This window comes from Ictalurus furcatus, chromosome 12, assembly GCF_023375685.1.
Source record: "Ictalurus furcatus strain D&B chromosome 12, Billie_1.0, whole genome shotgun sequence".
Classification (NCBI taxonomy): Eukaryota; Metazoa; Chordata; class Actinopteri; order Siluriformes; family Ictaluridae; genus Ictalurus; species Ictalurus furcatus.
In genome coordinates, this window is record NC_071266.1 from 3,488,700 (window position 1) to 3,500,098 (window position 11,399).

Sequence of the window (11,399 nt, forward strand, 5' to 3'; positions counted from 1 at the left end):
GCGAGTTGCAACCTCAAGAGAACTTGAGAGTGGACCAACTGGACCAACATCACTTAAGTATTTGGATGACATTTAATTTGACATTATCTTAGGATAGCACCTTTCTCTCTCTCTTTCTTAGGAGGTGATAGAGAGATCTAAAGCAAGAGATATCCCTATAGTCACTGGTGCAGTAAATCTCAAGTTCCAGCTGTTGAACAGATGGGATATTCTTCCACTTTTTTTTTTATTTAATGTATAATACAACATAACCACACGCACTCAATGGCGTAGGTTTGATTTGCCAGAGCCATATCTCCCTGCAGTTCTCATCTGGTTTCCTACTGAAGCTAAACTAAGCCAGTACACCTGCGTGAAAGTGGCCCCTCTACCAACGCAAAACGTCAGCAGGTAGCCAGTACCTGGATGGAGACCTCCTGGGGAAAACTAAAATTGCTGCTGGAAGTGGTATTAGTGAGACCAGCAGGGGGCGCTCACCCTGTAGTCTGTGTTGGTCCCATGCCCCAGTATAGTGACTGGGACACTATACTATAAAACAAAAAACAGCACCGTCTTTCGGATGAGACGGTAAATTGAAGTCCTCTCCCTGTGGTCATTAAAAATTCCAGGACACTTATCATAAAAGAGTAGGGGTGTCCTGGTGAAATTCCCCATTGGCCCTTCTCTATCATGGCCCCCTAATAATCCCCATCTCTGAATTGGCTACATCACCCTCTCCTCTCCACTAATAGCTGGTGTGTTCTGGTGCACTATGGCTGCCCTCGCATCATCCAGGTGAATGCTGCACACTAGTGCATCCCCCCCCCCCCCACACACACACACACACACTGTGTATAGCGCTATGTGTCTAGAAAAGTGCTATATAAATCTAACTGTATGTAACATTTTTCTTGGTGCTCTTGTTGTCCAAAGAATCCTTGTCCCGTCGTGAACCTTTCCAGCAAATAAACGAATAGTGTATACACAGATCAGTGTGTGCCTCCACTTTCTACCTGTTTAAAGCACATCCTCTTTTCAATCCGACAAAAACGCACTCATATTTGTTTACCGCTGCTGTGCGCCACTTTCCAGTCCAGCAGGTGGCGGTATGCGCATCACATAGAAGTGGAAAAAAATCCACATTAGAAGAAGACTGAAGCGGAAGTAGCTGCTGAAAGAAATTGTGTAGTCACTGTGTGACCGGTCTCCAATCAAGCTTTTAATAAATTAAATAATTCCTAGCTTTGGTTGTTTTCTTCGTTACCGGCACCATGGTAAGACGTTCTGCAAAAAGCCGCTGCCTTTTTGTGCTGAACATGAACATCTTTAAAGCTAGCCAAAGCTAGCGAGTAGCTTAGATTGCTATATCATGCTCGCATTTCATATCCGAAACTAAAGACGCTTCAAAAAGCTTCTGTCGATTTAGTTGTAGGAGATGTGACTGACCGGGCTGTTTTTCTTATTGTAGTTGTAACCCGCTCTATATTTTAGCTAGCTAGCTAGCTAGCTAAACTTTATTAATTCCGCTAAGCTAAGCTAACATCCAGCTAACTAAAGAGAAAATAAAAGTATCGGACTGCTACTACTGTTAGCATCACTAGCTAGCAGGGTCTCAGCGCTTAATGGAGCTGTTCATTATACTGCCTAATGGAAATACCTGTTTGAAAGATAAATATATTCTGTCGTTAGCATTCTCTTCTATTAAAAAAAGACGCGATTTTTTTTTAAAGGGTGCCAATACTTTTAGAGTAGTTAAAGCTTTGTTTCCAGTGATTCTAGTGCAAATTTCATATATGTACAGTTTCCCTTGAGGGAAGCAGATATCACACTACTTGAACAAGGTTTTCACTAAAAGTTGTTTTTTTTTGTTTGTTTTGGTTTTGAATCAGTCTTGATGAAGGATGTGGACATTACTGAATAAAAAGAGGGAAAACGTTTAACCATACAATGTTTCTCTTGTATTATATACATATTCAAATGTACACCCTTTTGTAGTGTGTTAGAAATAAAAGCAGCAGAAGTATAGCCTTTAGCATTGCACGGTGAAATCCAGACAAACCTCAGGCACTTGGTAGTATGTTGAAGTACGTTATACTTCTGGACTGAATTCGAGAACTGATTAAGGATTTGCAAGATTAAGATTTTTATTTAAAATAAACTATTAAATATGTGTAGTCTTTACCGTCTTTTCTAATTGGTTGTAACCCTGGTCTTGTTTTTACAGTCTATAATGTCCTATAACGGAGGGGCTGTCATGGCCATGCGTGGGAAGGACTGCGTGGCGATTGCATCTGATCGGCGGTTTGGTATCCAAGCCCAGATGGTCACCACAGACTTTCAAAAAATCTTCCCCATGGGTGACAGACTCTACATTGGCTTGGCAGGACTGGCCACAGATGTGCAGACCGTGTAAGTACAGCACAAGCCCCTTCCTTCATTTGCTTTAAGGTTGTTGTTTTTCCATTATTATTTATTTATTTTTACTTTATAGGAGATCAAATTGACATTAAAGCAGGTAACAGTATCACCTCAGTTCTCAGCTGAAAGAACAGCAGTGCTTTTGATTCTGTTTGGAACTGGTCCTGATTACCTGATTAAAATGTACACATTTTCAATAGTTGATCATGTAAAACCCTTATCAACCCAGCGACACATTTAAAAGTATTTAGACATTTTGTCCTTTTTCCTGTGGGTGGTTTTGTGTATGATTGATTTTGAAAACATTTGGATTGGTTGGATTTATAGGACAGCTTGCACCAGTGCTTTATGTCAATAAAATATACATTACGCCGTAATTATTCATGATTTGTGAAAACGCCTTCTTTTATCCGTCTTGCCAGATCGCAACGGCTCAAATTCCGTCTCAACCTGTACGAGCTGAAAGAGGGTCGTCAGATCAAGCCGAAAACCTTCATGAGCATGGTGTCCAACCTGCTGTATGAGAGAAGGTAAGTGCAGTGCCATGGTTACGCTTTATGTGGGGAGCAAAAATTAAATCTTGATTTTCCTACGTTAGCCTTTAGAAGCTGACAGCGCTGTTCCCTTCTTGTTTTCAGTGACCTAAAACACAAATCAGAATCGGGGATCTTAATAAACTCGTAATAACTTTAGCTTTTTCATGTGTAGTCCATGTTTGGGGAAAAAGCCTAAATATTCAGCATTATCTCCGAAACGCACGTCTTGTCAGCGATCTGATATTTTCAAAGCAAAAAGAACAAAAGAGAGTTTGTCATAGCTGTTTCTGAGCAAGAATAATGCCATAATTGTTGAAGCATATTCATCAAAAAGCTCAGAAAAAAGAAGGCATCTGTTTATTAACATCAGTGTAGTTTTCAGATCCGTTTTTGAAATGATTCTGTGCAGAAAGAAGCGTTACTTTGGGTGACGTGACGAGGCCTTCAAAAATAATGAGATTCGATGTTTTTAAGTTTCAGGCTTGTTGCCATATTGAGCAGTAAACAGTAAAGCAAACAATAAAACTTTTACATTTATTCATTTAGCAGATGCTTTTATCCAAAGCGACTTACAAATGAGGAAATACAACAGACATTAAACAGAATAATAACTTGCTTAGCTTAGATACGTCAAATCAAGGTCCAGCTTTAGGCACGCAATCAGAGGAGAGAGAGACTCGTCTAGTAATGTATAAGAAAACAAACAGGGGAGTGTTTTCAAAAAGCTGTGAAAGCACTCCATATCAACATTTGAGAGCAGACTTGAAAAAGATGCATTTTTCTGTGGTTTAGTGTGGATGAAAAGGCAAAGCAGTTTAGAAGAGATAAAAGCTTCCCTCTGAAGGTGGCACCCTTCACTGTGAGAACTCTGACGGGTCGTCCTCTGTAGGAGTCAAAAATAACGCCCATTTAGAAACCCGCTTGAATGTCCTTACATGAAGCTGAAGACAGTGTTTTATCATCACACACGGACCATTTCTAGGTTAGCCCACATCTTTCCATGGAGATTTTTTCCATTCAGCATAAAAACAGCTGGAGCAAAGTCTCCATCATAGGACACTGACGGGCCACTTGAAGTAAATGATTTTCATCACTTCTATTTGGAACGACCCTACAAGTGAAGGGGGTCGTGAGTGGTCCCCTTCTGCAAACTGATATAACATACTAATTTATACTGTTTCTATCTACAATTTTAGTTGATTGTTTTTAACAAATGAAAGCCCTGATCAAAAGTACAAAGTATGACTTACTGACCAACAATGTGGTAATAATCATTAAAGGAGATGATGATAATAATAACATATGCTGCACTAATCCTGTATTCTTTTTCACTAGTAAGCAATATCATCAAAATTTTGGTATCTTTAGTCTACAGACATTAACCATCCTTGAAAAAAGGAAAATTTTTGAATGATTATAATTTAACAATGGACAAAAAGTTTGCAGTATTTTATTCAAATTGCTCTAATAGTGTTAATAATTATGTATAAAATTAAGATATGTCTAAGTAGCTTAGGATGTCCTACATTATTTGTATCGCTGCCTGTTGGAGTTACAAAACGAAAACTTTAGAAAGGAACATTGTGTAAAGGCCTCTAAGGGTTTTTGCCAAATAAGCAACAAGGGGATTCGATTTTTTTCTTTCCGTTAAGCCGGGCAAAGGCATTTAGCTGTGGAAATAGTTTGTTTGTACTCCCTGAAGAAACCTTTGTAGCACTCTAGACAAATGCGTTTAATATGAACTCTACACAAAGCCTCCTGGATCTCCTTTCTTAGGTTTGGGCCATACTACATTGAGCCTGTGATTGCTGGTCTGGACCCAAAAACCTTTGAGCCTTTCATCTGTTCCTTGGACCTGATTGGCTGCCCCATGATAACCGAAGATTTTGTGGTCAGTGGCACTTGTGCCGAGCAGATGTACGGCATGTGTGAATCATTATGGGAGCCTGACATGGTGAGTGGAGCACAATAAGGTGCATAAGAGATTTTCTGCTAATATTGTGTATATAATCAAAGCTACTGTGCGCGCGCGCGCACACACACACACATGTATAAAATTTTGGTTTTTTAATTGGGGGGAAAAACACACTAAAACACGACGTCCAGAGCTGACGCGAGTCATCCTGAAAAGGCTGTGAAATATCACCTATGCATACATCATATGCTAGCTCTGATACGTTGCATGTTATGCTCCAGCTTTAGGCACAGAAGAAGTCTGGTGACGGGCAAGAGCTGGCAACCAATAAAAAGAGAGCATGTCCAGTCTAATACTATTATAAAGCTAACAAGGGAGTGAGAGAGTCCAAAAATGCTGTAATAAAACAAAAACAGAGTACAAAACTCTTAAGCCACTATGAATTAGGATGTCTGCTAAACGCTGTAAATATAACAAGTGTCAGAGTGAGCAAGGGAAAGGATTCAGGACTAATCCAGGATTTGTCCTGGTCAAATGAACGTCAACTGATTTATCCACATTGTGGAGTTTAAGCTGTTTTAGCCAGAGAACTCATGATAGCCATCTTAGTGGCTGCTTGAGTTCGTGTGCATTTGTTAAATTGCAACGTCTGCTTGCTAACCCAGGTCAGGTAGTGGCTAATGGGGGGTTTTTATTGTGTTTTTCTGTACTCATTTAATTTCAAACTCTGTTCATTTTTATGTTCGTAAGGCATCTGAGGCTTCTGCTCACCTTTAATGTTCCTTTTTCATTCACAGACCCGTGAAAAAGTTTTTGCGCTCATGTATATGTGAATACTGACTGGGCTGCATTGCAAACCACATTCTATCCTTCAAACATTTTAGGGAAAAATAAGTTACAATAACCTTGTTGCATAATTGTGCACACCCTTTTATAATTGTGCATGTGGCTGCGTTAAGAATGAACCAATCACATTCAATCTCATGTTCAAAATGAATTATCATACAACTGTCATCAATGAAATTATCCTGATTAACAGGATGTCCCTCCAACGACAGGCTTATAAAAGTACAAGACAAAAAAATGACCAGGGAAGCTGTCAAGAGACCTACAGAAACAGTAAAGGAACTGCGGGAATGTTTAACAAGTACTGATTACACTCTGCATGTGAAAACAATGTCTCATATTCTTCACATCTGTGGGCTATGTGGTAGGGTGGCATGACAAATGCCCTTTCTCAGAAAAAAAAACCCATCCTAACTCAACTAAATCACCTCAAACCATGTGGCAAAATGTGTTATGGTCTGAAGAAGCCAATTCCAAAAAGTATATTAATCCTTTAAATCCAAAAAGTAGGTTTGATGCAAAAAAAAAAAAAGAATGCCATGCTCACGGTGAAGCATGGTGTTGGCAGCGTTATGCTTTAGAACTGAGGCTTTTATCAAGGTGGAAGGGAATCATGAATAGCTACAAATACCTGTCGATTTAATGCAAAACCGTCACCTTTTAGCATGACAATGACCCAAAGCATATATCCAAATCATCAAATTTTTTAATTTTATTTATTTTCTTTTTTTAAACCTAGCCAAAGCCCAGAGCTGAATCCAACTATAAATCTGCAGGGTGACCTAAGCAGACTTTGCATAGAGATGCCCTTACAATTTGATGGATCTAGATCCATCTTTGCAAGAAAGTATGGGGAAAAGGGGTGTGCACACTTGTGCAACTAGGTTATTGAATTTTTTTTTTTTTTTTTTTTTTTTTTTTCCTAAAATCTTTCTGGTTGTGTTTCACTTAATTTTATTACGTTGTAATTTCACATTGAGGATGGCAAAAGTTCTGACATGATTGATCTTTTTTCATTTGGTTTAACTTTTGTGTAAAAAGAAACATCAAAAACCTGCCATTTTAACAGGGGTGTGTAGACTTTTTATAGTCACTGTAGTTTCTTAGTACACCAGTAGTGTCCATGCTGTTGAGGTGCATACAGACACAAGTTGTTGTGAATTATTCTGGGACACAGATACGACTTGTTACTGAACCCTTATTACTTGGCACTTGTAATAAAGCTATGTGGTAGACTGTAGCACAATGCAACATATTATGAAATGTTCTTCTGCAAGCAGCTGGCATTAGCATTTTTTTCTGTTAGACTTGGTGAAATTCCAGCATCTTCGCTTTGAAGCTTTGAATGGTTTTTTTTTTTTTTTTTTTTTTATGTTGTGTGTTTTGATCTGCTATTCCTTATTGTTTTCAGGGTCCAGAGGATCTGTTTGAGACTATTTCACAGGCAATGCTGAATGCAGTTGATAGAGATGCTGTTTCTGGCATGGGAGTTATAGTGCATGTCATGTAAGTATACAACCACTCATGTTACATTTCTGAAACAGGAACTTAAGCTGTGATGGCTGAGGATTTTTGATGTAGTAGACGGACTGAGGCGGGAACCAGCCATCCACATTTGCGCATGGATAAAGTAGCACCATTGAGTGGTGGAGATATTTGTTTTCGGGCGTCCATCTGTCCGTCCAGCCATCTTGAGATTCTCATTAGTACAATATCTCAAGAATGCATGCTTGAACGCTTGTAGGATTTATAAGCAGTTATCATTGTAACCAGTAAATGAACTTTTAGATTTTGTAATTGATCCAAACGGGGTCAAGGTCAAGTACCTGAAATAGTTTTTCTTCAATAACTTCCCTCCTGTTGGTCACGCAGAGATCTCATTGGTACAGTATCTCAAGAACAAGTAGTGGGATTTTATCTGGAATTATCAGTATTATGGAATTACAATAATCAGATGAATAGATTAGAATTTGGAGATGATCCTAAACAGGTTCGAGGTAACTGCAAGGTCAAATATCCGAAATAGTTTTTCTTCAAGTGCTTCCTTCATGTTCGAAGTATTTTTTTAAGTGTATTTTTATATTTCTGGCATTCACATTAGTAACAAGAAGGGCCAGACTTGTTGATAGCAGAGGCATCCTCCATCGATACCAGTGGCATCTAGTTTGACTTGTTATTATTTGTTCTGCCTGTATTAGTAGTATTTACTCCACGTTTCAGGCAATTGGTCAGTTTTGTGAACTGGCCAGTAAATCTATTTGACAGTCCACCATGTTGCAAAACTCCAGACTGCAGGGTTTAGTGCTTCCCTGCTTTTACCAGTGCTATGCCCATTAGCTGATTTCTTGAATTAGGTGTTTTAACCGTTTATAATGTGATATATCGCTATACTGAAAATATACTGTTATATACTGAAAATATACTGTTATATACTGAAAAACCTTTCCATGCAACATTAGCGTTTTTAATATCTTGCCTCTGTCAGGATTTGAAGCGTATGTTTTCACAATTAAAGTATTTTCTGTTTTGATTGTACTATATTTGTGTTTATTTCATTTTATCATTAAATTAAGAACAGCTTTAAAATAAGTGAGCTATATAGAAGTTAGTCGTTTATGATTTGCAATTGTGTTCGTTTTTCTGATTCACAGTGAGAAAGATAAGATAACTACACGGACCCTGAAGGCCAGAATGGACTAGAAACACCAATGCCACTGCTTTTCCCTCCTCAGAATACTCTTTTTTTGTATGTAATAGAGAAAAACATTTTGGATCCATTTCTTCTTTGAGATGTGGTGTTCAATAAATTGATCTACCATTTGATTTTGTGTGCTCGTCCTCTTTTTGTGTTCGGTAAAGATGGTGAAAATACAAACACAACATAGAAATATTATAGGTTAAGTTGTAAAAGGTCACTGAGCATGCTAGGCTAGCAATAAATAGATAAAATCTTTACTTGACTATTTCTTTCCTCCACAGTAATAACATGCATTGGATTGGCTAGATGCTTATCAACCACTATAAAGATTCTTTAGAAAATTATTAAATAAAGCCCTGGTGAAGTATGAAATAAATATTTCGATACAAGATTACATAGCACTCCATAGAACTACTATTTATATACAAAATAACATACACTCTGTGGAACTGCTTTATTTCAGGCTGCTTTCAGTTAAAATTATAAAAAATAATTCTGAAAAAAAAAATCACTTGATCTACAATCACCAAACTTCTATTTTCTAGCACTAAAGCAATACAAGGAATCACGTAAAAGTGACTGTGCAGTCCAAGGACAAAATGATTCCAAATATTCAAAGAAATAAAATGAATTTTAAAACACACATAACAGGGGAAATAAATGGAAAAGCTGAAAGATCATCCAATACGATACTTTGTCATTTTTTGTCCATCTTATTGTTGTGTCCCGTAGCACATTTCACCAAGTATTCGACTCCATGTCGGCCGATAAAACATTTATTATTTGTTAACATTCATTTACAGTGTTTTTTCTTACGTAGGTATGACGAGACATAGGCACAGTGGTGTTTTGGGGTCATTGTTTACAAAAATTAAATTACAAGATTGTGAGAATAAGGTCGTTATAATGTGATCAGCCATAGCATTAAAAATACCCAACTAATCTTTTGTAGGTCCCCCTTGTGCGGCCAAAACAGCTCTGACACATTGAGGCAGGAACTCTATAAGATCTCCGAAGGTGTGCTGTGGTATCTGGCACCGAGACTTTAGCAGCACAGGTGGGGCCTCCGTGGATCGGACTTGTTTGTCCGGCACATCCCACAGATGCTCATCGGATTGAGATCTGGGGAATTTGGAGGCCGAGTCAACACCTTGAACTCTTTGTCATGTTCCTCAAACCGTTCCTGAACAATTTTTGCAGTGTGGCAGTGCGCATCATCCTGCTGAAAGAGCCCACTGCTATCAGGGAATACCGCTGCCATGAAGTAGAGATTGAACGATATTGATTTTTTATAACCAATATCAATACCGATTATTTGCATGTTCATGAGCCTGATCACCGATATGCAGAACCGATATTTATTAATTGTTTTGCTTCTGTTTTTGACACAACACCACTGAACTGAACAAAGTGTTTTATTTATAACATTTTTGTCAATTTCACTTCCTCATTGCATACAAAACAAAACTCATTTAGATTACGTGACTCTGTGAGTTTGTCTCTATTTCTTAGTGCCAAGCTGCTTAAACTACATATCACGCATTTATGTAACACATCACATTGGTGCATTAATGGCTGTTATGTTAAATAAAGTTTATCAACTAAAGCAAAGCAAGTATACTTTACCTGTGCACACCGTTGTTGACTCGTCTCCCCTCAGATACAGTGCTGGTGTATCAGTGGATCCGATATTACAAAACCGATATCAGATTATGGAAAAATGATTAAATATGGGGAAAAATATTGTTAAAACCTATTATCGGTTGATCTCTACCATGAAGGGGTGTACTTGGTATGCAACAATGTTTAGGTAGGTGGTACGTGTCAAACTAACATCCACATGAATGCCAGGACCCAAAGTTTCCCAGTAGAATAATTGCCCAGAGCATCACACTGCCTCCGCCGGCTTGCCGGCTTTCTATACTGCATCCTGGTACCATCTCCTCCCCAGATGAGTGAAACATGCACCAGGCCGTCCACGTGATGTAAAAGAAAACGTGATTCATCAGACCAGGTCACCTTCTTCCATTGCTCCATGGTCCACTTCTGGTGCTCACATGCCCATAGGCGCTTTCGGTGGTGGACAGAGATCAGCATGGACACTGACCGGTCTGCAGCTTCACAGCAAGCTGCGATGCACTTTGAGTTCTGACACCTTTCTATCATAGCTGGGGTTGGTTTTCTAACCGTGAATCAAACCTGGGCCATATGCTAGCCACTAGTCCACCAGGGAACCGAAGAAAGCATGTGGTGTAATAACTATAATTGTAAGAATTTTTTTTTAAATTGTTACTTTTATATGCTACTAAAACTACTAACAATAATAATAATCATACTCCTAATAATAATAATAGTAATAGCTTTTTGGGGGGCCAAGCACCCAAACTCGTTGAGCCGCACATTCACAGATAAGCAATTACAGGAAAGCAGATCCATAACTATAGGCAAAGGGATTCAAGAATGATTTGTAATTTCACGCATTTGCCAGACCATTATGGGAGAAATCCATCCATCCATCCATCCATCCTCTACCGCTTACTCCTTCTTCAGGGTCACGGGGAGCCTGGAGCCTATCCCAGGGAGGATGGGGCACAAGGCGGGGTACACCCTGGACAGGGTGCCAATACATCGCAGGGCACAATCACATACACATTCACACACCCATTCATACACTACGGACACTTTAGACATGCCAATCAGCCTACCTAGCATGTCTTTGGACTGGGGGAGGAAACCGGAGTACCCGGAGGAAACCCCCGCAGCACGGGGAGAACATGCAAACTCCGCACACACAGGGCCACGGTGGGAATCGAACCCCCAACCCTGTAGGTGTGAGGCGAACGTGCTAACCACTAAGCCAAAAACTTCTGGAAAATTCCGTATATATTTCATAGAGGTGGATGAGTTCAGGTAACAAGATTAAGTGAATGTTTCATATTTTCCATAACCTACTGTAAAACATTATAGCCCCATTAAGTTCTGTGAACTTATTTCTTCTCTTTAACTC

At 39.0% G+C, this 11,399-nt stretch overlaps 1 protein-coding gene across 1 annotated transcript; it reads left to right on the forward strand.

Annotated features, from left to right (window-relative positions):
* The first annotated feature begins 1,116 nt into the window (after positions 1-1,116).
* On the forward strand, positions 1,117-8,517 carry psmb3 (proteasome 20S subunit beta 3). The gene is made up of 6 exons (XM_053638705.1): positions 1,117-1,253; positions 2,204-2,388; positions 2,820-2,927; positions 4,710-4,887; positions 7,106-7,200; positions 8,346-8,517. The coding sequence occupies exons 1-6, from the start codon at positions 1,251-1,253 to the stop codon at positions 8,392-8,394; spliced, it is 618 nt and encodes a 205-aa protein (XP_053494680.1). The 5' UTR covers positions 1,117-1,250; the 3' UTR covers positions 8,395-8,517.
* The last annotated feature ends 2,882 nt before the right edge of the window (positions 8,518-11,399 follow it).

Excerpts from the sequence above, each read along its gene's own strand:
- psmb3 (XM_053638705.1), top strand. Across the intron at positions 2,389-2,819 it reads GCCACAGATGTGCAGACCGT|ATCGCAACGGCTCAAATTCC; the intron begins GTAAGTACAGCA and ends CCGTCTTGCCAG. Across the intron at positions 4,888-7,105 it reads CATTATGGGAGCCTGACATG|GGTCCAGAGGATCTGTTTGA; the intron begins GTGAGTGGAGCA and ends TATTGTTTTCAG.